The 26218-nt window shown below is 53.1% G+C and overlaps 2 protein-coding genes across 31 annotated transcripts in view; one reads left to right on the top strand and one right to left on the bottom strand.

Annotated features, from left to right (window-relative positions):
* MYCL (MYCL proto-oncogene, bHLH transcription factor) overlaps positions 1–26218 on the bottom strand; it is a 100728-nt gene that overhangs the window by 26125 nt on the left and 48385 nt on the right. For 5 of the 27 annotated variants that reach the window (XM_072771788.1, XM_072771794.1, XM_072771789.1 and 2 more), the window contains exon 1: positions 9151–9361. The gene's annotated coding sequence lies outside the window, so the exon portion shown is untranslated. Of the gene's footprint in view, positions 1–457; positions 616–1115; positions 1366–1994; positions 2153–5246; positions 8248–9150; positions 9362–10898; positions 12005–12645; positions 12923–13953; positions 14040–17128; positions 17770–21146; positions 21204–26218 lie in introns of those variants that run through there. The other 22 variants (XM_072771773.1, XM_072771793.1, XM_072771780.1 and 19 more) reach the window with 16 other exon arrangements.
* Positions 9493–22099, top strand: MFSD2A (MFSD2 lysolipid transporter A, lysophospholipid). Of its 4 annotated transcripts, none has more exons than XM_072771745.1 (14): positions 9493–9661; positions 11063–11191; positions 12708–12832; positions 17359–17482; positions 17615–17693; positions 18028–18185; positions 18613–18703; positions 18822–18943; positions 19161–19244; positions 19663–19746; positions 19844–19956; positions 20411–20554; positions 20648–20824; positions 21632–22099. In XM_072771745.1, exons 1-14 carry the CDS (start codon positions 9569–9571, stop codon positions 21693–21695), a joined length of 1587 nt encoding a protein of 528 aa, XP_072627846.1. In that variant the 5' UTR covers positions 9493–9568; the 3' UTR covers positions 21696–22099. The 4 variants fall into 4 exon arrangements, with proteins under 4 accessions (XP_072627846.1, XP_072627845.1, XP_072627847.1 ...); XM_072771744.1 differs by having other exon boundaries at positions 11060–11191; XM_072771746.1 differs by lacking the exon at positions 9493–9661 and adding an exon at positions 10614–10630 and having other exon boundaries at positions 11060–11191.

Below are 26218 nucleotides of genomic sequence, written 5' to 3'. Positions count from 1 at the left end.
TGCAGTGGTCAGAGCAGGGGACAGGAGCTCAGATGGAAAGCATGAGTATATACTGGGAAACCAAATGCCCTACATTTCTGGATTGTTCTTCTCGGGCATGGGAAGAATTCTAGGGCTCCCCCTCCCACGATTTGGGAGGACAAATGTAATGTCTTACAAGGACATTACATATCCAAGAGGGACTAGGATAGGCTGATGCTCTTGGCCAGGCCCTTTGTTATGCTGGGTCACAGCCCGAAGCAAGATGAGGTACCCAGAGGGTCTGACATTGCCCCAAAACACAATATGAGCTACCTCCACCATGCACAGGGACCAGATTATGGGGCTTTTAGGAAAGTGTTTCTCCTCCTCAACATGGATTTAGACTAAGTTGCTGCTGAGAAGAAACACTTGTGTTTTGTAGGAGTGTGTAGGTGTTTGATCTGCATTTAACCACTCTCCTGCCGTTCCCACTCACCTCAAAAGGCCAAATCTGAACAATGAGGAAGAGGCATAGCTCGTCACTTCTCACCGGTGGCAAGATTTTAAAGAGACGGGAGACTGAGGGTCAAAATTTCCAAGCCCATCCTGGGCTGTTTGGTGAAGGCTATTTGCCTGAGCCCTTCCATGTTTCTGCTGAAATATTTTTATTTTTTTTAAAGATTTTATTTATTTGACAGAGAGAGAGAGCGAGAGAGAGAAAGAGAGCACAAGCAGGGGGAGCTTGCGGGCAGAGGCAGAAGCAGGCTCCCAGTCGGGCAAGCTCTATACTTTATTCCCCTTCAGGGAAGGTCCTCTTCCTCCCATGACTGCTCCGGAGCCTCCCACCCTGCAGGACTCCTCCCTAGCCCTGGGATCATGACCTGAGCCAAAGGCAGATGCTTAACCAACTGAGCCACCCAGGTGCCCCTGTAATATTCTTTTAGACTGAATAACTCAGACTTTGGGAAGTGTTCTGCTAAGTGTTTCTTATCCTGTTGATCCTGTCCCATGTGGCTTAGGGGGTGAGGTTTCCTGAACAGAGCCTAATGGAGATTTTTGTCCAGGAGAGAATTGAAAAGGTGGTCTCTTTCAGTGGGTGTAAGGGAAGGAAGATCTGAGACAAGAGAATAAAGTTAGGAACTCAGTGTACTCACGAGGGGACATCCTGTTAACAGGTTTTGGTTGTTTTTCCCTTGGGCAGTCATGTGACATGCAGAATTTAAAATGATCTCTTCTAGTTGTATTTCCCCACAGGAATTCCTGCCCCTTCAGTGAAGTCTGTCACATGTATGTGGACCTTGCCTTCATGGCAGCCCTTGGAGTGAGCATATCCAGCAGGGGGCTAGGGAGGAGTCCTGCAGGGTGGGAGGCTCCGGAGCAGTCATGGGAGGAAGAGGACCTTCCCTGAAGGGGAATAAAGTATAGAGCAGCCCATCATAAAGGACAATGCAGTCAGGGTACAGGTCAGGGCTTTGAGTAAAGGCTTAGGGTGAACCCTTGGAATGACTTCTGGGGACTGAGGGAGCTTCAAGCCCAACTCCTGGCCAGGGCAGAGGGTGGGGTGAAGTCTCGGGAGTGAGGTGGGGAAAGGTGAGGGTGGAAGCCCCTCAGTCAGTCCCAGCCCGTTGTGGCCGGTTTTCCCACAAGGTGCTGGGCTATGAGCTGCGCCTGTGTGTTGTCACTGCTCTCTGCTCCTTGGGAACGTCCTTGAGAGTGAGCAGGATGGTTTGTGGCCAGGTGAGGACACTTCCACATGCTCCCATCCCCATCCTTCACCTCTCATTTCTTACTGATGGGGAGAGAAGTCCTTAGAAAGCTCAGGGAAAGCCACTACCACCTTCACTTTGGCCCTATTAGAAGGAGGGAGCAAAGCTGAAAGTCTCCAGAAAGGAGTGGGGTGAGGAGAGAGGCTTAAGAACTTGCTACTTTCCCTTCTAAGGTCTCTTGCTCCCACCCAACATAAACCCCAGCGCCTGGAGTTCAGAGGAGAAATCAGTTTCCTGCCTGGGGTTTAGAATACAGTCTAGGGGCACCTGGGTGGGTCAGTGGTTGAGCATCTGCCTTTGGCTCAGGGCGTGATCCTGAAGTCCTGGGATTGAGTTCTGCATTGGGCTCCCCGCAGGGAGCCTGCTTCTCCCTCTTCCTGTGTCTCTGCTTCTCTCTGTATCTCTCATGAATAAATAAATAAAATCTGAAAAAAAAAAAAAAAAAAAAGATTACAGTCCAGCCCAGCCCCAAAGTCCAGCTCAAAGCCTAGAACCCAGAGCCCAAACAAGCCCAGCCCAGTTCCAAAGTCCCACACTAAAGCCCAGAACCCAGAACTCAGACCACAGAGATCAGAACTCACTCAGTTCAGGCCCAAAATCTAGCCAGAGCTATAAAGACCAGAGCTCAGAACTTAGAACCAAGTCTTGGACCAGGAACCCAGTTCACAGCCTAGAACCCAGAGCCAGAGGGCTGGAAGCCCAGAAACTAGAATTCAGAGTAAAGCTAGGTCCAAAGTCTGGAGCACAGAGCAGCCCGGAGTCCAGTGAGAAGCTACCCAAAAGGGGCACCTGGGTGGCTCAGTCGGTTGAGTGTCTGCCTTTGACTCAGATCATGATCCCAGGATCCTGGGATCGAGCCCTGCATTGAGCTCCCTGCTCAGTGGGGGCCTTCTTCTCCCTCTCCCTAGGCTGCTCCCCCTGCTTATACTCTGTCAAATAAATTTAAAAAAATATTTTTTTTTTTAAAGAAGTAGGACATCTGGTGGCTCAGCGGTTGAGTGTCTGCCTTGGGTCAGGGTGTGATCCCAGGATCCAGGATCGAGTCCCTCATTGGGCTCCCTGCATGGAGCCTGCTTCTCCCTCTGCCTTTGTCTCTGCCTCTCTCTCTCTCTCTCTCTCTCTCTCTGTGTCTCTCATGAATAAATAAACAAAATCTTAAAAAAAAAAAAAAAAAAAAGGAAGCAGCAGCAGCTACCCAAAAGCCTAGAACCCAACACAGACCCATCTTAGCTCCAGGACACAGACCCCAGCCTAACGGGGGGCTTAGAACCCCACACCCAGCCCAGATCCTAGCAGACCCTGATGTTCTTCCTAGTGGCAGCACCAAAGGGAGAGATCAAGATTGCAAGGTGAGAAGGAGGAATTCCGGATTCCAACCCTACTCCTGGCAGGAGAGGACGAGGAGATGCTGTTGCGTGGTGACAGGTGGAGTGTTCTGTGGGCTAAGAGGCCCTGCGCTGGGAGGTCCATCCTGGGGACTCAGACACCAGGCAAAACAGGGCCCGGGGCTTTCTCGGCAAGGATAACCCTTCAGAATCCCAATGGGATAGGAAGCAGAGCCACTGCTGCTGACTTGCTGTGTGACTTTGAGCAAGTCCCTTCCCTCCTCTGATCTTACTGTCCCAGAAAGGAAGTCAGGAAGTGTTTAACTTAGACCCACAGACCCAGAAACATAGAAGAAGGGCCATTACAGATACCCCTTTCATTCATTTCATCTTTCATTCATCAAATATTTATTGAACACGTATAAAAAGTTGATGTTAAACAGGGGGATGAAATGGTCAGATTTGTTTTTATCTGTCATTGAAGATTGGATTAGAGAGGGCCCATTAGGGCATTGTTGCGACAGTCCAGGAGTTGGCAAGTGGCAATGCCATCCTTATAAAGTACAGACCTGGTCGTTTTACTCCTCTGCTCAGAATCCTTGTAATGGTTCCCCACTGTCTTCAGGATGAGGATCCAAGGCCTCTTCCCATCTTTTCAGTTTCAGGCCTTATCAATTTCCCATCCAGCAAATGCCCAGCCCCGGCTCATTTCTTCTACAACCACCATCCTCCATCACTCTTCCATCTGTGGTGTTCCCTTTGCCTGGCATGCCCTTTCCTATCTCAGGAACTCTTATTTATCCTTCAGGATTTGGCTCCATCATCACCTCCTCTGTGAAGCCTTCCCGGACTTTCATCCCTCAATCTGGTATTTTCAAGTCTGTGCCTTCTGACAGATGTCCATTAGGCCCTTGGCCCATTTTGTAACTTAGTCTGCTTATGTTTGTCCCCATGACTAGATGTGACTCCCTCAAATGACAAGATCATCCATGCCTCATCCACCTCTGTGTTGCCGGGGGTGGGGGGCCCAGAATAGGCTCAGTGAACCACTGACAAGCCTACTCTAATACTACCTCCAAGTAGCTTTCATTTAAAAAAAAACAAAAAACTTTTTAAAAATTTTAAGTAAACTCTACACTACACATGGGGCTTTAACTCATGACCCTGAGACCAAGAGTTGCCATTCTACCAACTAACCCAGCCAGGCACCCCTAAATAATTTTTAAAATTTAAGGCCCTGGGGTGCCTGGGTGGCTCAACTGGTTGAGTGACCACTCTTGATTTTGGCTTGGACCATGATCTCAGGGTTGTGGGATTGAGCCCTGTGTTGGGCTCCATGCTCAGCATGGAGTCTTCTGGAGATTCTCTTTCTCTCCCTCTCCCTCTGCTCCTCTCCCTGTGCTTTCTCTCTCTCTCTCAAATAAATAAAGTCTTTTAAAAAAATTAAGGCCCTCATGCTTTAAGTATTTATATTTATTTATTTATTTATTTATTTATTTATTTATTTATTTATTTATTAATTATTCATGATTGAGGGAAGGAGCAGAGGGAGAGTGATAAACAGACTCTCTCCAATGAGTGGGGAGTCCTACCTGACCGAGGTCTCGATCCCAGGACCCCGGGATCACTACTCGAGCCGAAGTCAGTCAGACAGGTTACCATGAGTCTGAAGGTAGCCACCAAAAGCCAGTTCTCCATATGCCATAGTGAAAGCAGAAACAGCCATTACTTGGTGTTAGGTTGTCCAATCTGCTTTTTTGTGCAGATGGTAAAAGAAGGCCTAGAGGTGGGGCAGGACCTAGGGCTTCCCAAGGCAGGCTCTGCTTCTGCCGTGCTGGCCTTAGTCCGGCAAGTTACTTACTCTGAGAATCTTACTGAGAGAGTCAAAGCCAGCAAACCAAAGCAGGGCCTCCACGTAGGAACGTGGTGTGAGCATAAGGAGAGCCAGAGCAGAGTCCTAACCAGCCAGGAAGGGCAAGGTATTGCTCTGTCTTCAGCCCCTACCCCATCTTTGGAGGCCAGACTCTAAGCTTCTGCTCAGAGAGCACTTTGCTTGATTTGCAAATCCTGAGGTTACCTGGTAGGTGGGTCCAACCACTGGGGCCATCTCAGCACTATGCCATGCCCTCAGATGGTATAGCTCTCAGCTCAGAAAGGCTCTCTGGCCTACTCAACTTCTTCTACTCCTTCATACCTCTCCTTGCCAGAGTCCTCTTGAAGAGTAGGGATGTCTCTTCTGGGAAGAATCTTCAAGTGACGGGAGTCCAGGATGAGAAGATCCAGGGATGCTGGCTGGTTGGTTGGGAGAGGCACTGGGGGTCCCAGGGAATCTCTGGGCCCTCTCCAGTGCCCCTCACCTTCTGACACCTGAGGCTCAGAAGTCAGACCCATCACCTAGCCTGGTCTGAAAGTGCAGGATAGGGGGCCTCCCCATGGAGTAGTCTGGAGCCTCTTGTGGTCAGATGGATCGGTCTTGAGGCCTCTCTTCTCCTACAATTGCCCAAACAACATCCAGGCAGGAACTAGCAGCCTCCCTGGTGCCTTCAAGGGCCCTCAGACACTTCCTACCCAAAGGACTCTCCTGGGACTATCAAGAGTCCCTCCTTCCTACTCTCTGCCCTGCCTCCTCCCCACAAGACAAACAATAGGGGCTACATGGAGAGCGGCCTGGGACATCCCCATCAGCTGCTGTTTTAGGGAACACTTGCTCCAGGGCCCGCTCAGTCCTTACCTCTAGCTATTCCCTGGCCTCAGAGCACCACCCCCCAGAATGTAAACTTACTAGTGGCTCTTGAGCTAAGTATATTTTAAAGTCCGGGCTGATCTCTTTTTTCCAGAAGTCAGGGTGGTGAGTCTGCTGAGTAGCCACTGAAGAGATCTTCCATTGTAGAAGTAGAAGCTATCATACTTGACAACTCCTTCCCTTGGCACCACAACCTCAACAGCTCCACCTGGCAATCATGGCCTGATAGCATCCAGTAGTGGTAGAAACACCACCTTGTATAACCAGACAGAAACCTAGCCTCTAGCTACAAACGGCAAAATCTCTCCCCTCTGACTGAAGTGGTCTTGCTTAGTGAGGTTTTGCCAAGGGTACTAATAAGGGTAATCACCACCACCATCACCATCCTTTTAAAAGTGCTCGCTCTGTGCCAAGCACTATTTTAAACACCCCACTTAATCCTCATTCCAACCCTATAAGATAGGTACGATTATTATTCCTATTTGACAGTTGGGGAAGGTGAGGTCTAGAGATTTGGTAATTTGCCTAAGAGTAAACTGTCATGGTAGAGATACGAAGCCAGGTAACCTGTCCCTGGGATCTCTGCACTTAACTCTGCTGCTCTGCCTTCCAAGAAACTCTGGGGACCTGCTGGCCTCCCCCAAACATTCTCAGGGGATTATGCGAGGGCATACAAGAAGCCGATTGGGCTGGACATGATGCCCATGAGGGCACAGACAGGTGGAGAGCCACAAGGAGGGGGATGCTCTGAAATTCAGTTGCCCTAGCCTGTGAGGTCGGGCTAGACTCAAAAGTGGTCAAGGACAGCTGGGAGGGTAGTCCTACCAGAATGGGGAGCTGTCTGTCTGCCCTTTAGGGAGAAGCGCTTGTCCTCACTGCTGTCCTAGATGGAAAGAATGTTGCTATGATCAATGGGCCCAGGCCTCTGCTCCAGGCTCCTGAGGCTAGTAAAGCCCTCTGCTCATCATGGACAAGAGCCTCAGCACAGCCCCTTGGACTCCAGGCCTGGTGGTGTGGGGGCAGAGGGGAAAGGAGAGTGGCCAAGAGGGCCAATGGAGACACGTGGTCAAGATTGGAGGACATCTCTAAGTGACAAGTCTATAACCACACTCCTCACCATCAGAAGGGGCCTCACTCTGGGTTTATAAAACTAGTCCTTCCCCTCTCTTGGCCTCAGGTTCATCATCTATAAAATGGGGAGGGATAAAAACTACCTCAACTACCCCCCCGCCCAGTGGTGTTGTGAGGAGTAAATGAGATGGTGTTACACAAAGCACTTAGCATGGTGCTTGCCTGGCATACAGTGGGTGCTCAATAATTGGGAGCTTTTGTATTAAGGGTGCTCTGCTTCTATTGCTGGTGAATGTCTCTGGAGGAATGTTGTGGGGCTCTGTTCCCATCGACAGTATGGATGGTGGAGTTGAAGTTGCAAGGAGCAGCCTGCATCTAAACTTAGGGAGAGAAAGCAGCGAGCAACAGAAACAGCATTCAAAATAATTTCTACAGGCTGGAATGAGCAAGATGACATTGTCCTTCTGGGAGCTTCAAGACATTCACACAAAGCCGAGGATGGGAGAGACCTGACTTGACCCCAGCTCTGGTGAAAGGGTCTGAATGATTTAGTTGATCACAACCTGATGGGAACTAATCATGGGAGAGAAAGGCTCTGGAGCCCTGCAGTCTTAGGCTGCATTAACAGTGTGTCACGTCCAGACTGGGGGAAATAATAGGCCTATTGTGCTGGCGTGGTCAGGCCATATCTGGAATCTTGCATTGCTACACTGACAGGCTGGAATCAGGCCAGGAGGGGGACCAGCCCAGCTTCGGCTCCCAGGTACTTGTCCTAAGCACTTCCTGTGCATTTTTTTGGTTTCATACCCCAAGCAACCCTACTAGGTAGTCACCATTAATATCTCCACTTTACATATGGGGAGGGTAACTGAGCTGCTCAGGACCCGCCACACAACTAGTAAATGAAGGAGCCTGGGGCTTTTCCAAATGGGCTCCTCTTGTGCTTGTACCGGAGGAAGACAGAGCATGCATCACTGAACACATATTTATTAGGTTCCTACTAGGAGTCAGGTCCCAGCTAGTCTGTGGGGACAGCAGTGAAATAGATGTGGTCCTGTCTTCCTGGAGTTCATGGTGGTAGGGGAGGGGGGGGGGGATGGAAATCACTGGCGTGGTGATATGGGAGTAAAGGATTTAGGGCTGGAGGGATCACAGACTAATACAGCCGACTCAAGCCCAGAGAAGGGAAGAGACAGAAGGGCAACACACCGCTTGCGTGGAGCCATGGGGGCCAGTATGCAGCTGCTGCACCCTGGCCTTCTCTGCTCAGCAGTGACCAAGAGCTGTGTGCCAAAATGGGAGCAGCTAGGGCACGTGAGGAGGCTTGGTGTGGCCATCCTGGGGTAGCCAGATCTCATCTCTCCTCCCTGAGATCGGAAATCTTAAGAAAGAAAAAAGGAGCCGGAAGCTGAGCAATCACAGGAACAGGGCTGAGTGGCCTTTGAGAATCCCAGCAGCCCCTTCGCTAATTAGAACAAAAGGGCCCCCACCTGGCCTCTTGAGTGTCTGGGAAGCCCGGGATGATGCTGGCATGAGGGACCCCCGGGGTGGTAGAAAAGCATATTTTAAGGATCTGGGTCTGGCGTCTGTTCCAGACTAATGCCCACCTTCTTTCAAGGGTTAGATTGCTCAGTCCTCTCTTTTTCAAATCTTTCCTTGATTGTTGCAAACCAGAGGGCCCCCGCAGCTCTGGGTCTCCCTGGGCTTTTAGTTGGGGAGATACATATAACCCCATTTAGCCTTCTGGTCTTTTTTTTTTTTCTGAGAGGGACAGAGCAGGGCTGTTAAGAGAAAGAAGGCTCTGGAAACGGGCAAAACCTGCCAGGCCTGGCTCTGCTGCATAACAGCTGGTTCACTTCTCTTAAGTTTGCATTTCCTCAGCTATAAAATGGGGATGATGGTCCCACACTCAGGTCGTTGCCGGGAGGACCGAATGAGATCACGTCAAGCATGGAGGAAAGCATAAAGCCCCCCCATAACAGGCCACTGTGATTACCACGGTGTACAGTGGCTGTGGCCCCGTCTCCTCCCCACACCTGGGAGCACCCCTGCCAGCAGGGGCAGCCTGCCTCGTCGGTCCCCCCATCGCCCAGAGGAGCCAGTGTTGGAAAGGGGGACGGGGGTCTCGGGGGACGACAGAGGGCCAGGGGCACTGGGAGTGCCGGCCTGCATCCTCCCTGCAGGCCTGGAGGCCAGGGGGGCTCCCGCTCCCCAAGGGGGCGTGTGGAGGGGTGGAGGGGGCGGTCAGGGCCTGGGCTGCAGGCCAGCCTCGGGGAGAACTCACTCCGGGGGACCTCGGGCAGCTCCCCTCCAGCCTTAGGCCTCAGTTTCCTCGCGCGCGTCAGATGAGCGTCCGGGTCTCCTCCCGGGGCCGCGGGGAGCAAGCTCAGCCGGATGCGGCTTTTGAGAACGTGGCCGTAGCGGCGGAGCTGCCGGGAGCTCGGCGGGCGGAGGGCGGCGCGGGGCTCAGAGATTGGCTGCGGGCGGGGCGGCGCGGGATTGGCCTGGGAGGCCCGGGCGAGCCTTTAAGAGGCGCGAGGGGCGCGCCGGGGAGCGTGCGCCTCGCCCGCCCGCCGGGGTAGCAGCGCGCGGCCGAGCGGCGGCCACGACGGGAGCCCGGGCGGCGCGGAGGCCGGCGGAGCGGAGGAGCGACCCGGCGTCCCGGTCCCGGTCCCGGTCCCGGGCGGCGGGGCCCGCGGGTCATGGCCAAGGGAGAGGGCGCCGAGAGCGGCTCCGCGGCGGGGCTGCTGCCCACCGGCATCCTCCCAGCCGCCGAACGGCCGGCGCAGGTCAAGGTGAGCCCCCCCGGCCCCCCCGGCCCCCCCGGCCCCGGGCGGAGGGCTGGGGGTGAGGGCGAGCCGAGGCGGGGACGTCTGGGGTACAGGCTCGGTTCCGGGACGCCCGGGGCGGGCGGGGTGGGGGGCGGTGTCCTGGGGACGGGGGCTGATGCTGATGGAGGTTTGGGGGCCCCGCGCCCCCTTTTGCGCACCCCCTACCCCGCCCCTCCGCCGGGCGGCCCAGCCAGAAGCTTCACGTGGTGTCTGGCTCTTTGAATCGTTTTTGCGTTCTTCCGTGATGAGTGGCTTAGGTTTGCTGCCCTGGAAGCCAGAAAGACCTCCGAGCCCCGGGGAAATCCCGTTAGTTCCCCAACTCGCAGCCCCTGCTCCCCACCCCCACAGGCCCACGCTCGCGGCTCGGCTCTGCGGTGAGCCGTGAGCGCCGCTCAAGTTCATTCATAAGAACCGGAGCCACTTCCGAGGCATTCCGAGGTGGGAGTGTGGGTGTTGGCGCTTGCGCGGGTACTTTGTGCCTCCTGACCTTAGACCCCGTCCCCAGCTCCCTTGGAACTCATGAAGGACCACACGAAGCCTGGCGGCTCCAGGGGGTGTGGGTCTCAGGCAGGAGAGAACTGCCTTTTCCTTTTGGTTTTATTAACTGATCCTTGCAAAGAGCCAGGGTGAGCAGTTAGGCTCCTACCTCATCTGAGTAATCTCCACTTTCCCTGGGCAACCTCAGTCTTCCTAGTGCCCCACCCAGATAGGGACCGGCACCCAGAGGCCGCTCCTCCCCTCTCCAAGGTTCCCTAGGAGCTGGAGATGGGGGACAGACAGCAAGAGGGAGGGTAGGACAGCTCCTGGGTTTGCCTGAAGCTCTGGCTGTCTACAGGGGCCACGGTGGCTCAGGGACAGATGAAGGAACAGCTGTGCCCGCAGCCAGCTGGGCTGGGCCCCTACAGCTCTCTAGAGTCCTCACCCAGTAGGCAGGTGGGTCTCGGCCTCTGAACTAGGGCGGGAGCAAGGGCTGGGCTTAGGCGGCTCTTGGCAAGAGGATTTTCAGGTTGTGGCGGTTGGTGCTGGGTGGGGACGAGTCCACTGCTGGCGCATGCTCCCCCCTGCAACTTGACAGGAGCATGGCTGAGACCCTGGGGGAGTCTTTTAGGGATGGCGGGCTGCTAAATTAACTCAGAATCTGGGAGTGGGGTGGCTTAGGGGCAACTTCCTCAGTATGGAAGTTTCCTAAGACAGAGAATACCTTTCTTTTCTTGTGGGAAGTGAGATCTCTGGGTGGGAACAGGGCAAGGCAGTCTTGTTCCTCCTGGCAGAGTTGGCTGGAGGGATGGTCCCGCCTTTAGAACATTCTAGGTTGGAAGCCAGGATCTTGGGTCTTTTTTCATCCTTTCCTCTTCTTCCCAGAAGGAACCGAAGAAGAAACAACAGTTGTCCATTTGTAACAAGCTTTGCTATGCAGTTGGAGGAGCCCCCTACCAGGTGACGGGCTGTGCCCTGGGGTTCTTCCTGCAGATCTACCTGTTGGATGTGGCTCAGGTAAGTTGGCTGAGCCTGCCAGGGCTCCTCCACCATCCTGAGGTGGGAAGGACTAGGGACTTGGGGTAGGTTCATTCAGTTTTCCTCATCTGTGAAATGGGACTGGAACCCTTACTTTGCTGCCTCTCAGAGTCAGCAGTGGGTGAGAAATAAGAAGGCTTTGGAAAGTATCCAGCAGAGAAATCTGTCTGCCCCAGGAATCTTAGGTGGTGAGGTCAGGCAACTTCTCCTTGCCTGGCAGGAGCAACAGAGCCTGGAGGGGTAGGTGGTGGCGTGAGGGAGAATGGAGCCTGCTGGTGACACTGTTCTAAGAAGAGACTGGTACACCATGGTACACCATGTCTCCATTTGGACAACAGTCAGATGGCCCAACTCAGGGGTTGCTAGATGTCACCAGGCTTAACTCACCTTCACCTAAGAAGCAGAAGCATAGCAGGGGGCAGAGGGGCCCCCCAGGGCTGGGCTCAGGCAAGGTGCACAGTACACAGGGTCTTTGACTGGGAGAGGTACTTAGGGTGAAGCAGGGCTCCTCTGTGTTTTGAGAAGCTTTGGCCAGGAGTATAGCATCCTGAGAATTCATCTTGCTTGGATGGGAGAGAGGGAAGCTCCCCAGCGGTGGATCTTAGGGCCGCACGCCGCACTGGCTGGCTTTTCTGTGTAGCATCTGACTCTGCAAGCAAAGCACCTTAGTTTTATCCATTTCCAGGTGGGGACCGCTGAGCCGCAGCAAGGGCAAGTAGCCTCATTCAAGCAGCTTGTTTTTGAGCAGATCCCACGGGCTGGGGTCCTAAGTGGGGTACAAACACGAGGAAGCTGCAAAGTGTAGAGCTGTTGTCAGGAGTGGGAGGGTAGGGAAAGTCAGATGGGGAAGCTACGGTGTGGGGAGGCCGCTAGCTTCCTGACTTCCTGGGGCAAAAGCAGTAAGAGCTGTGATGGATATAAGGAAGAGTGTTCTCCTTTGGAGAAGCTGTCTCTTTGGGCCTAAAAGTTTGAGTGGATAGTGACCGGCCACTTTTTAAAAGCATCTAAAGATTCCTCTTTGCACAGCCAAGACAGACCTTAACCCGTAAGACAGGGATTTGAACTCCAGTCCTATAAGCTAGAGATCCTAACTCCCATTGTACAGATGGGGAAATTGAGGCCCACTGTGGTCACCCAGCATATGCCCATTCTGACAGCAGGTGGCTGGAGCTTGGGGCTGTGAGAGCGAAGCATGGAAAGGATTCTGGATTCATTCGAATGGGTGGGAGTGTTTTCAAGGGCAGTGGAAGGGAGGACATATGGGAGCAGATCTGGGAAAACTTCTGAGGCACACAGTGCTACTGACTGCTATCAGAGAACTGTTATTATCGCTATTAACAGGCAAGTGAGGATGCTTAAGGCCTGGGTGAGAGCAGCACAGAGGCCCAAGGGCCTGGCTGAGACGGGGAGGGGGCCCCCCTGCTTTTGCCTACCTTTGAGGGTTGAGATGAGTAGAAGGATGAAGGGGTCATCTTGTACCTGTTCCCCATTCCAGGTGGAACCTTTCTTTGCCTCCATCATCCTATTTGTGGGCCGAGCGTGGGATGCCTTCACAGACCCCCTGGTGGGCTTCTGCATTAGCAAATCTTCCTGGACCCGCCTGGGCCGCCTCATGCCCTGGTGAGTAGAAGAGACGCCTTCCAGGTGGCAGAAGGCAGGGCTTCCAGCACGTCTACTAATTCTCGATTCTTCCATCTGGCTTGTCACAGACTGGGGGGTGAGGAGAAGAAATGATGCAAAAACCAGTGTTGAAACCCTGGCTGAGGCCTCAGTTGCCCCAGGCCCGGGCACTGGGATGCCCTGCCAATTCATTCCCAGGCTGGCCAAACCACTCACCCGAGCAGCCTCCCCTCCACCAGGCCCCATTGCTCCCCGAGGTCCGTTCCCTTCGGTGAAGCTGGCATTCTAACTTCTCCCATTCAGTCATTTCCCATGGTGGCAGAGACAGTGCTGCATAGTGGTGGAGGGGTTGCCCTCTGCAGCCAGCCTGCCTCAGTCTCACCAGCCGCAGCTGTGCAACCTTGGGCAAGTCACTTAACATCTCTGAGCCTCAAGTTTCTTCATCTGCGAAATGGAGCTAATAATTATGCCTATCACATGGGTTTAAGGTGAGGATTACATTTTTTTTTTTGACACGTAAAGGACTTAGAACAGTGCTTGGCATGTAGTAAGTAGTATGTAATCGGACGCTGTTTCAGAGTGGCTCCCGGTAGGGCAGGGGCGGAGGGCAATGCCCAGAATGGGACAGCAGACCATAACCTCTGGCCCATCGGATGATGTAAACTACCCTTTCCCTTGATGCGGAGCCTACGCTCCCTCTGCAGCCTCAGGCTATAGGGCAAGGTGGGGGGAGGTCGCACCACAGAAGAGACAGCCGAGGGAGACACAGGGGCAGGCTGACAGGCTGGAGCTCTGGTTCCCTCCAGGACATCCTGCCTGCTGGGGGGAGGGGGTGGACATGCCCCTTTCATCTCCAGCCCATCCAGGCTCAAGTGGGCGCCTTCCTGCCCCAGGGGTGCCCATACCTGGTCTCCGGCCTTCAAAGCTCTTCCCACAGCCCCCCTCTACCCCCACAACTTCCTTTCCCACGAGGCCCCCCTCCCACCACAATCCCGCCAGCTTCTGGCTAAGGCCCAAAGTGGGGCCTTTGATCCAGGCTTCACTGCAGGGGGGGGCAGTGGGAAGGTGGCAGGCGGGGCATGGGGGGTGCGGTGACAGGAAGGCAGGGAAGCCTGCCTTACCTGGCCAGGCTGCCCAGGTAGGAGCCAGCGGCAAGTCTCTGGCCAGGGCCTGAGGCCCTGGCAGCCGGTGGGAGGTGGGGCCAGGCTGCCACATCTCCTCATGAGGCCCAGCCAATGGGAGGCGGCTACCCTAGACAGCCCCTTGCGGTGGCGGCAGCCGCTGGGTTACTTCCAGTCACATTCAGTTTCTCAGCCCAGAGGAGAGAAGGAGTGACGAAGGCTGACGGAAGGAGCCCTTGTTCTCTGAGGAGACACGTGGAGTCAAGAGGGAGGAGGAGGGCGGGGAGGGAGAGCGGAGGAGGCCCTCGCTGTGGAAAGTAGGGTCTGAGGGCCTCACGCTAGGCAGGTGTGGCAGCCAGCTTGGTGCAGCTGCTGGGGGCCCTCCAGGCTAGTTTTGGACTTTGCAACAATGTCTGTGTGCATGTCTTCACCTGTCTGGGTGGTAAGTCCCACTGGTACCTCCTGACTGGTACCTCCACCCCGGTGTCTGAGTGCACGCTGGGTCTCCCGTGGATGGAGGGGCTGCCGTGTAGGGTGTGGGGCCTCTGCCTGCGCATGCCACAATAAGGGCCTAGGTCCCTCAGGCCTGGGACCCGGCACCTTCTTTGAGCATAGGAAGAGGCTGGGCCTCTCAGGGTTTATCAGCCCCCATGGCCCGCTTTCCTTCCAGGCCTCAGAGCAGCCTCTGCCCCCAGCGAGCATTTAAATCTACGCTTCAGACCAGGAAGACTTTGACAGACACTTTCCCTGGAGTTCCCAAAGCCACCTGGCGAGAGGCAGGGTGTCCCCAGGCTCCCGTGGGCAGGCAAGTGGGGATGGCGCAGGGCTGGGCCTGAGGTCTGATTCCCTGGCTGTGGACCTGTGCTCTCCTGCTGAGCTTTCCTGGCGCGATCATCACAGCAAGTACTTACTGTGTCCCAAGCACTGTTCTACACTTTAATATCAACTCAAAAGTACTTCCACTCTAGGAAATAGAACCAGAGTCCTTCCAGCGGCTGGTAAGGCCTTCCATGACCGGGTACCCTGTGTCCTCCAACCCCGGGCCCTAATCCCATCTCCTATGCTCACTCCACTCCAGCCCCAGTGGCCTCCCTGCTACTCCTCAGACCTGCCTGAGCACCTCTGTGCTGACTCTTCTTGCACGGCACACTTCGGCCTCAGACAACTGCAAGGCCAACTGTCTCCTCTCAGTCAAGTCTTGGCACAGATGTCGGCTCCTCAGAGCTCCCCCGTCTACCCTGTTATCAATTGTAGCCTCATACTCCTAATCCCCTTGAGCCTGCTTTCTTTTCTTTGTAGCCCTTAATCACCTTCTAATGTGTTAAAGAACTTTAAAAAAAATTGTGGTAAAATATACATAACATAAATTTTGCCATTTCAACCATTTTTTTTTTAAAAGATGCATTTGTTTATTTGAGAGAGAGTGCGGGGGAGGGACAGAGGGAGAGGCTGAGCACAGAGCCTGTTGCAGGGGCTCCATCCCAGGATCCTAAGATCATCACCTGAACCGAAATCAAGAATCGGCCACTTAACCAACTGAGCCACCCAGGCACCCTGCCATTTTTTGTAACCATTTTTTTTTTAAGATTTTATTTTTATTTATGTGTGTGTGTGAGAGAGAGTACGAGTGAGGCAAGTGAGAGGTAGAGAGAGAGGGAGACCAACGCAGGGCTTCATCCCAGTATGGACAGAGATCGTGACCTGAGCCAAAGGCAGACACTTAACCGACTGAGCCACCCAGGCGCCCCGATCATTTTTAACTTACTATTTAGAGTCATTGAGTATATTCTCATTGTTGTGCAGCCATCACCACCATCCATCTCCACACCTTCTTCATCTTCCCAAACTGAAACTCTGTACCCGGAAAAAATACCTCCCCACACCTCCTTCCGCACAGTGCCTGGAAACCACCATTCTACTCTCGGTTTCTGAATTCAACTGATGTAGGTATCCTGTAGGTGGGATCATGTAATACTGGTCCCTCCATGACTGGCTTATTTCACTTAGCGTAATGCCTCAAGGTTCATCTGTGTTGTAAAATGTGTCAGCCTTTCATTCCTTTTTAAGGCTGAACCATTTATAGATAACTTTTTAGTTATGTCTATTTTTCATTTGCCAACTAGAATATGAGTTCCACTGGAGCGATAACTTCTGTTTCATTCACTGATCCATCCTGAGTCATAAGAATATCGTTAAGAATAGTGCTTAGCACATAGCCAGCACTTGAATATTTCTTGAGTACATATTGAATATAATTAGGTGCTATTACTATTCTCTCACTCTGTTTTAAGAATCTTATTTATTTATTTGGGAGAAAGAGAAAGGGAGAGGGAGAGCACAGAGGGAGAAGCCGGCTCCCCATTGAGCAGGGAGCCCAATGTAGGGCTTGATCCCAGGACCGATCATGACCTGAGCTGAAGACAGATACCTAGGCGACTGAGCCACCCAGGCACCCCTACTATTACCCCCCCCCTTTTTAAGTTGTATTTATTTATTCATGAGAGACACACAGAGAGAGGCAGAGACAAGGGCAGAAGGAGAAACAGGCTCCCTGAGGGAAGCCTGATGCAGGACTTGATCCCAGGACACTGGGACCAAGCCCTGAGCCAAAGGCAGACGCTCAACCACGGAGCCACCCAGGTGTCCCCCTACTATTCTCTATTTACAGATGAGAAAATGAGCCTCAGAGAAGTTAAATAACTTGCTCAAGACCAAGTTATCTATAGTTATTGGTAGAGCCAGAATTGGATTCCTGAACTATGGCTCCGAAGGCCTTTCTTTTAGCGACTGCTCTCTGCTGCCTTTCTATGCTGATGACCTGAAGTCAGTCCATCCTGATGTCTAACCACATTTGCAATGGTGTGAGATGCACCAGTGGGAAGGCAGACATTCCCCCTCCCTTATGTGATTTCATTAGGCCTGGTCCTTCACCTGGAGTTGGCCTCTGCTACCCATGTGTGTGCCACGGTATGTGTGTGTGTGTGTGTGTGTGTGCGCACGCGTGCGCGCGCACACACATATAAGAATACCAGTGTTGGGGTTGCTCCTGCTTCCTGCCTCCCTGCCCTGCCACCTGAGGTTTAGCTGTCATCCTCCAGTCCCCCAGCCCATAGGAAGCTCCCGCCCATGGAGCCCTCTCCATGGAGGCAGACGTAGGCAAGACTCAGTGTCTGACCTCATGCTCCATGCTCAGGATTTCGGTCCAGGGGCCCTGTTGCTGTCTGGGCTCCAGGCTTGGCCATCAGCCTCCACCCAGAGACCCTGGGGTGGGTGTATTGGAGTGGAGGGTGGGGGGAGGAATCGCCTTCCTCGGCAGGCACCCTGTGGGAATACAGAGCAGTCCAGGCTAACCCCAGATCCTGGGGTTTGGCCTCCAGCCCCCACTCAGACCCTCCCTTTCCCCAGGATCATCTTCTCCACACCCCTGGCCATCATTGCTTACTTCCTCATCTGGTTCGTGCCTGATTTCCCACGGGGCCAGGCCCTGTGGTACCTGCTTTTCTACTGCCTGTTTGAAACGCTGGTCACGGTGAGTGTGGGCCCCTCCCCTGGGTGCCAGTGGGGAGGCATGAGGGTGGTCCCAGGGCCTGTAGGGTTGGTGCAGGAAGCCACATGGGCTTGTCCATCATCTGACTGGCTGACGGCCTCTCTTCCATGCCAGTGTTTCCACGTTCCCTACTCAGCTCTCACGATGTTCATCAGCACAGAGCAGAGTGAGCGGGATTCCGCTACTGCATATCGTAAGTCTCCCTCCAGTCCCGCTGGCCCCTCCGCCAGGGACCCTGACCTTCGTGCCACATTTCTTCCCTTGCTGGGAGTGGGTTTGAAGCCATCTCAAATATAACTTGATCCCTTTATCACTCTGGTGAGAACAGGGAGGCGCAGGGATGCCAGAGGTCAGGCCAAGTCTAGGCCAAGGTGCTGGGTGCCCCACCATGTACCACCACCATGTACCTACCCTCCTGGAGTGGCTCCCATCACCGGGGGCCACACCTGGGTATCTGTCCACCTGACCTTCCTCCCTGGAGGCCTACAAGCCACGAAGCCCCTCCAAAGGACCTCTTTACTGTTCAGGGATGACTGTGGAGGTGCTGGGCACAGTGTTGGGCACAGCGATCCAGGGGCAAATCGTGGGCCAAGCAGACACGCCTTGCCTCCAGGACCCCAGTGACTCTGCACTGGCCATGGAAGGTGCCAATCACACACAGAGCACCACATCACTCAAAGAAACGGTGAGGCCCTTGGTTGTGCGGGGATTTGGGGAGATGACGCACAGAGGGGTGGTTTGTCATCATCCTCAACCTTGTAAATGTTTATTTAATGTTGGGCCGTTGATCTACAAACTATTAATACGCCCACTTTCCAGATGAGGAACCTGTAGCATAGAAAGTCTAAATAATTTGGCCAGGGTCATAAAACTAGTTATTTACAGAACCCAGATTTGGGGGAATTTGAGTGGTGGCCTCTCACACTCCACAGCCTGGCTTCTTAACATTCTGTTCCTCTGGACTTTGCTGTCGGAACAGCAGCCGGCCCAGGATGATTCTCCCGTTTCATGGGTGGAGACAGTGAGGCTCCAGAGAAGGGACTGGCCTGTGGAACTGCCGAGAGCTGGGATGAGATCACGCTGACTGTCTGTCACCTTTATCCTCTTTGTAGCAAAACGCATACCTGCTGGCAGCAGGGGTCATTGCCTCCATCTATGTCATCTGTGCTGTCATCCTAACCCTGGGTGTGCGGGAGCAGAGAGGTGAGGGGCCCCTGGGGAGCGGTGTAGGCCCTAGCACCGCATGCCTTTTCCCTCTGCCTGGGCCTCAGGCTTTGAGAGGGGCCTCTGCTCCTTCCTCACTGTCCCCTCTGGCCTCTAGAACCCTATGAGACTCAGCAGGCTGAGCCGATGTCCTTTTTTCGGGGCCTGCGGCTGGTCATGAGCCATGGCCCATACGTCAAGCTTATTGCTGGCTTCCTCTTCACCTCCCTGGCTTTTATGGTGAGTGGGGGGGGGGGGGGCTCCGACATGCTCAGCCTGAGAGTAGGGCGGGTACAAGAGGGGTGGGCTAAAACATGGACTCGGGATGTGACAACGCCTGAGGGACAGATGGAACGGGGTTGGGGTGAGCAGAGGTCCCAGGAGCATGGGGAAACATGGGCACTGACATCACCTCTTTCCTTGCATTTCCTTCCCCCCTACCCTGCCCGTCTCCCAGCTGGTGGAGGGGAACTTCGCCTTGTTTTGCACCTACACCTTGGGCTTCCGAAATGAATTCCAGAATCTGCTCCTGGCCATCATGGTGTGTGTGGGACCCTGAGGGTGGGTAGGCAGCCTGGGCTTCCAGATGGTTCTTTGGATAGTCAGAGGATGTTTCCCAGACTGGCTACGGTGAGGAGGGAGGAGTCTCAGAATCACTGGTTGGATCTGACCTCCAATTGCTTAGGCAAGACTGAAAGATATTCCAGTAGGAAACATAGCAAAAGCTAAGGCATGGAGGCCAGGAACTTAGAGATTTTGTGCTCGGTCGTGCTCAGAGAAAGTAGGAGAAGCGACTGGAACTAGCTCTCAGCTCCCCTGGGGAGCCATCAAAGGTGACACTGCCTAGATGGTGTCATCTGGCGGCTCTCAGGCAAGGCTAGGGGTATCTTTGAGTGCCTGGGAAGGGCAGCAGGGGTTCATGACTAATCCCGTTCCCTCACCCCACTGTGTATCCACAGCTCTCGGCCACATTCACCATTCCCATCTGGCAGTGGTTTCTAACCCGATTTGGCAAGAAGACGGCTGTATACGTTGGGATCTCAGTGAGTGGGGCTGAAGGGGTACGGCCCCGGCTGGGTTGCGTGTCGCTGGTGGGCGTCTCCAGGCTGACTCATCTCCCGTACCCACCCCTTCCACTAGTCAGCAGTGCCATTTCTCATCTTGGTGGCCTTCATGGAGAGTAACCTGATTGTCACCTATGTGGTAGCTGTGGCAGCTGGCATCAGTGTAGCAGCGGCCTTCTTACTACCCTGGTGAGTATACAGGCCCACCTGGCTATGTTCCCCAGCCCCCTGCCTCCTCCCTACTTCTGAAGCTCCTTGCAGGGAATTCTGCAAGGAGCAGAATTCACAGGCTTCTCCTGCAGACCATTCTGTGGGTCCGTGTAGGGGGCAGGATAGGTCTTTCCTATACAGTTCTACAGGTTGTGAACTGTGCAAAAAGACCTGATTAATCAAGGTGTGACATGGGGGGCTTAAGTCTGGTCTGTGCTCTGTTCACCAAGCTGCAAACCTAGAGTGGGGCTCTACCTTGGAGGAAGCGGCCTTCTTATTACCATGAAGTTGCCGTGTCTTCACAGAGCTGTGCACCCTGGGGCTACAGAGTCCCAGAGGGCTACCTCTTCTAACTGACACAGAGATGCCACACGGGCTAGTGGGGGCCCCGGGGTGGGGGTGGGGGGTCCTCATGGCTGCCACCACTCTGCAGGTCCATGCTGCCTGATGTCATTGACGACTTCCACTTGAAGCAGCCCCAGTCTCACGGCACTGAGCCCATCTTCTTCTCCTTCTATGTCTTTTTCACCAAGTTTGCTTCCGGAGTCTCACTGGGCATCTCCACCCTGAGTCTTGAGTGAGTGGGGGGGGGGGGTCCTGGGGCAGCGCGGGGCGGGGCGAGCCCTGGGTGTCCTGCCCTCACCACTCCCCTGACCACTGGGTCCCACAGCTTCGCCGGGTACCAGACCCGTGGCTGCTCACAGCCGGCACGTGTCAAGTTCACCCTGAAGTTGCTGGTGACCATAGCTCCCATAGTCCTCATCCTGCTAGGCCTGCTGCTCTTCAAGCTGTACCCCATTGACGAGGAGAAGCGGCGGCAGAACAAGAAGGCCCTGCAGGCTCTGAGGTGAGAGCGGGGAGACAGAGGAGGGGGCTTCGTCCAGCCTAAGCCCTCCACTACTGCCTCTTGGGGCCAAGTCCTGGCTTACCTCCTGCACACCTTCCCTCGAGGGCCCCTCCTCACTCCCCTGCCCACTGCTGATCCATGGTAATGGCAGCTGACCTCTCTCGGATACTCAGCTGCATGCCAGGCAGTGTGCTGGGTGGTCTTACATTTATTCATTCAACAAACACTTACTGGAAACCTACTATGTGCCAGGCACTGCTCCAGTGAGACCAACAGAATCCCTGCCCTCATGGAATTTACATTTTGGGGAATGTGCACTCACGTTCTCTTACAGTCCTTCCACAACCCGAGGTGTCAGGAGGGTCCTACGATTCCCACTCTGCAGATAAAGAAATCGAGCCTTAGCCCAGAAGAGTGACTGGCCCAGCTGATAGGGAGGAGAACTGGGCTTTGAGCCCTGGCATTGTCACTCCAGAGCTTGTATTCTTCACAGCTCTCTTGGCATGCAGGACCTCAGGTGTGGCCTGAGTCTGCCTTTCTGGAGACCGGGAGGCATGGTGAAGTGAATCATGCCAGACCATCAGCCAGCCCAGGTCAAAGCATAGTCTTGGGGCTTGTGGTGCAGACAAACCAACTGGCAGTTTCTGAGTGAGAGAGGGAGTGAGCAAACTGAATACATCCTATAGGTTAGACTCCCCTGACAGCCGGCTAAGACTGTTGGGCCAGGGGCCTGTGAGGAACAAGGCAGCAGGGGACAGGGGAGGGGTAAGGATGCTTTTTCCAACCCATCTCCTCTGGTTCTTGCAGGGAAGAGGCCAGCAGCTCCGGCTGCTCTGACACAGACTCTACAGAGCTGGCCAGCATCCTCTAGGGCCCGCTGTGTTGCCCGAAGCCACTACCCACAGGGCCTGGGTACCAGACCACAGGAGAAATCAGGGCCTGCTTGCCTGTTTGCTGATTAGCTGGTCTCCAGGTGCCAGAAAGGGAGCCAAAAGACTCGAGAGTAAGTGGCCCAGGATACCTCCTGTGCCTACCATGGGGAGGGCTGTTCATACAGCCACCTGCCTCATGTCTGCCTGCCCACGGGGCCAAGCCCAGGGGCTGCTACTGTGAATATGCCAAGGACTGATGGGGCCTAGCCCAGAACACTAATGTAGAAACGTTTTATACAGAGACTAATTAATAACTTAATGACCATGTACATAGCAATGTGTGTGTATGTATGTGTCTGTGAGCTATTAATGTTATTAATTTTCATAAAAGCTGAAAACCAGAGGTGCTTGCTTCTGTCTTTGCCCTGAGAACCCTGTGTGCCAAGACAGGAAAGTAAGCGGCAGGTGCCCTGGGGAGCAAGAGTGTGTCTGGAGGTGTGATAAGAGCATCAGCTAACATTTACTAAACACCTATCTGTATCAGGCACAGTGCGGAGGCTTTATAGTTCCCTCTGCTAGTGTTCAAATTTAATCATTGAAACCGTCTTGGTCTGTCAGGACTACTCCACTTTTTTTTTTTTTTTTTTAATTCTTCTTATTTTTTTAAGGAGGCTCCACACCTAGCACAGGGCTTGAACTCATGACCCTGAGATCAAGACCTGAGCTGAGATCATGAGTTGGGTGATCAACCCACTGAGCCCCTCCCCTCCACCCCAGGCGCCCCAGGACTATTCCACTTTAAAGTTGAGGAAACCGAGCTCCAGTGTAGAGGGGGACCTGGCTAAGGTCGCACGGCTAAGAGCTGCCGAACTGGAATCCCCACCCCAGGTCTGTGACACTCCACCCTTCTGCTCCCCTGAATCTGAGTGACCCACTGACTGGCAGACGGCCGCTCTGCCCAGGCCTGCGTGCTGTTTCCTGGCCCATGCATGCTCAAGCGTGTGGAGCTGGCACATCCTCTATGTGACTGGGGCTGGGTGAGGTCCTAGAGACCTGTGATTCTTTGCCCACAGCTGTTAATGATGGTGTTGGAAGCTGAGAATGTACCTGGCTGGGTGGGTGGGTGTGGGCTGAGGAGGGAGTCTTGCCACTGGTGTGCTGGTGAAAACCCAGCGCTGGCGGGGAGGAGGTTGCTGGGGAAGACCTTTGTGTATAGCACTTGTCCATCTGCATGGTGTAATTGCTTCCACTATAGCCAATTTCAAGTTACCAGTGGTTGTACTCGGGCCAAATTCCTGAAAATTTGACAGTTGGCTCTCACAAGCTGGTAGGAGCTTGCCCCGGCACATTACTGGGTCTCACACACTTAGGCCAAGCTCCAAATATTGGGAAAGCGAAGCTGGCAGGATCAGGGGCTATGGGTCCAACTTCCCTATTTTACAGCTGGATAAATGGAGGGCAGAGAAGAGAAGTGCATAGACTATTCAGCCGTGGTTTTTACTCTGGGTATAGGGCTCCATTTTCGCTCTAAAGTTCTACCAAAGTATTTTCATAAATTTATCAAGTGTCACCAACAGGCACGGTTTAGGCATAATTCCCCTATGAGGTAAGTACATCATCATCCCTGTTTCACAGATAAAGAAACTGAGGCACAGAAAAGGAACTTGTCCAAGGTCATCAGGCAGTAAGTGGAGGAGCTGATGTTTGAACCTGAGCTGTCTGGCTACAGGACCGGTGGTCTTACTCACTACTTTAGGCCATTATGTGAACCAGTAGTCTGTCACCACCAAGCCAGGTTCTGTTGCCTTTACAGCTGCCATCTCAGGGTCAGGCTGCCTGGGCTGGGCAGGAGCCCTGGGCTCTGGGCTGGCCTTTGTAGCTGGAATACTCAGGAGCTCAGATAATGTTTGCAGAGGCCCACTCCTACCTCCCCCTCCCTCTACTCCAATAACCATGCAATCCTGTCTTTAAAAAATAAAAATTTTAAATTTCCTAAGCCACTCAGTCTTGCTTCTTTCCCATCCCTATAGTCACTTACTAGGTCTCTCACCGGATGATCATACCAGCATCCTTGCTGGTCTCTATCTCTGATTTGATCTCCTGACATTCCTCTGCAAACTCTCCAAGATAACCAAAGTAGCCCTATTTAGAAACCCTTCGATGAGTCCCCATTACCTTCAGGAGGAAGTCTCAGACCCCTGCCAATCTCCCTATTCCCACAGGTCACCTGCCCAGCCCTGGAATATACCTCTGGCCCCTGGTCCATCTGGCAGACACTGCTCCAATGTGCCTTGTTTCCAGAATGCCTCTCTAAAGCCATTCCTGCCCCTGTGTTCTTTGGGGATAGCTCTTGAGAGGCCATGCTTCCTCCACTGTAGTTTCCTATACTGAGCCCAGGGCCAGGCACAGTGGGCTGGGATAGGGTGGGGCTCATGCTGCAGAGTTTTTAAACATGAGCTAGAACAAGAAGGCTTTGTGAGCCACTCCCAACTGGCACTGACCCACCATGAAGCTTCTCTCTCCTCAGTTTCCCCCAACTGTACAATGGGGATTTGTAATGGAACACCCTCTCTTCAGTTTCATACTCACAGAAAATTGTTCTCCTCAAAGATCCCCTGCCTATTTCTGGGGGGAAGATATGGTAGGGGGTGGGATGGGTAGGAATACAACCTGGGATCCCAGAAACTCCTTGGGTTGCTGGTGACTCCATGTGCCTTCTGGGCAGCTCATACCTATTCCTCCTTTGGGAGAAGTGCCATCCTGACCTCCTCTATGCTTGAATCCAGCATTACTACAAAAACCCCGCCTCCCTCTTGAATCTGACCTGCTGTCCCCAGCCGCCAATCGCACCCTCCACCGGGACTCCTGCTAAAGAACAGGTGTGGCTTTGGCTCCACCTGCTGGAAGAAGGGAGCAATACCTTTCAACGTTGCAAAGAAGGAACTCCCGACCTGTCATTGACATTGACTCTAGGAGGTTGGCTATCCACTTGGGAAACAAATATTTATTTGTATTGGGCCTTTTTTTTTTTTAATTTTTATTTATCTATGATAGTCACATCAGAGAGAGAGAGACAGAGGCAGAGACACAGGCAGATGGAGAAGCAGGCAGGCTCCATGCACCGGGAGCCCGACGTGGGATTCAATCCCAGGTCTCCAGGATCGCGCCCTGGGCCAAAGGCAGGTGCTAAACCGCTGAGCCACCCAGGGATCCCATGTATTGGGCCTTCTCTATGTCATGTATTAGCTAGGCTCTGAGGATAGAGGGGTGGATAAAACAGAACTTACATGCTCAGTGAGGACCAACGACAAATATATGGGCAAATAAATAAGATAGTTTGGGATTGTAATAAGCACCATGAAAGAAGCAGGGTGATAATGTGGAGAATTGGTGTGGAGACTATTTTTTTAAAAAGATTTTAATTTATCATTTTTTAAAGATTGTATTTATTTATTTATTTGAGAGAGAAGAATGAGAGAGGGAGAGCACGAAAGGGAGGAGTCTCAGAGGGAGAAGAAGGGCTCCATCCTGGAACTCCAGGATCATGACCTGAGTTGAAGGCAGACACTCAACTGACTGAGCTACCCAGATGCCCCTAAAGATTTTATTTTTATTTCGTTTATTTATTTTTAAAGATTGTATTTATTTATTCAGGAGAGGCACAGAGAGAGAGGCAGAGACACAAGCAGAGGGAGAAGCAGGTTCCATGCAGGGAGCCCGATGTGGGACTCCATCCCAGGACTCCGGGATCACACTCAACCGCTGAGCCACCCAGGGACGTTCAACCACTCCTTGTGTGGAGCCTGCTTCTCCCTCTGCCTGTGTCTCTGCCTCTCTCTCTCTCTCTCTGTCTGTCATGAATAAATAAATAAAATCTTTAAAATAAATAAATAAACTCTGTACCCAACATAGGGCTTGAATTTATAATCCCAAGATCCAGAGTCACATGCTCTACCAACTAAGCCAGGCACCCCTGTGGAAACTATTTTAAATTGAGTGCTCAGGAAATAATATTCTGAAAAAAATGTCTTTTGACTTGAATCACAAAGGAGGAGAATTAGCAGATTCAAAGAGCTTGGGGGGAAATACTGTAGATAGAGGAATCAGCTAGTGCAAAGACTCCAGGATAGGAAAGAGCTTCATGTATTTGGAATATTGAAAGGAACAAAGTGTAGCGAATGAGCGGGCAGGTGGTATGAGGTGAGTTTGGAGAGGTCTACAGGAACTAAACCATCCAGGGCCCTGTAGTAGCCCACAGTAAAAGTTTGAGTTTTATTTTGAGAAAAGCCAAAAAGCCAATTGACAAGTTTTAAGTAGGGAAGCCATATGATAGATCAAGAGTTTAGAAAGACCATATCATCTGCTTTGTGGAGAAAATACTGAAGAAAGTGAAAGTGGAAACAGGGTGACCAACATAGTGGGTGCTCTCAAAACATTTCTTTCTTTCTCCTTCCTTACTACCTTCCTACCCTCCCTCCCTCCCTTCATTTTCTTTTTCTTTCTCTTTCTTTCTTTTTTCCTT

The sequence above is a fragment of the Canis lupus genome, chromosome 13 (assembly GCF_048164855.1).
Source record: "Canis lupus baileyi chromosome 13, mCanLup2.hap1, whole genome shotgun sequence".
Lineage (NCBI taxonomy): Eukaryota > Metazoa > Chordata > Mammalia > Carnivora > Canidae > Canis > Canis lupus.
The sequence above is the reverse complement of the archived record's forward strand: the minus strand, read 5'-3'. Positions and strand labels throughout refer to the sequence as shown.

Bases quoted from the DNA above. Each gene is read 5' to 3' on its own strand.
- MFSD2A (XM_072771744.1), top strand. From the start codon at position 9,569: ATGGCCAAGGGAGAGGGCGCCGAGAGCGGCTCCGCGGCGGGGCTGCTG. The intron at 17,694-18,027 runs GTAAGTCTCCCT...TTTACTGTTCAG, and splicing joins GGATTCCGCTACTGCATATC to GGATGACTGTGGAGGTGCTG. The intron at 19,747-19,843 runs GTGAGTGGGGCT...CCCTTCCACTAG, and splicing joins CTGTATACGTTGGGATCTCA to TCAGCAGTGCCATTTCTCAT.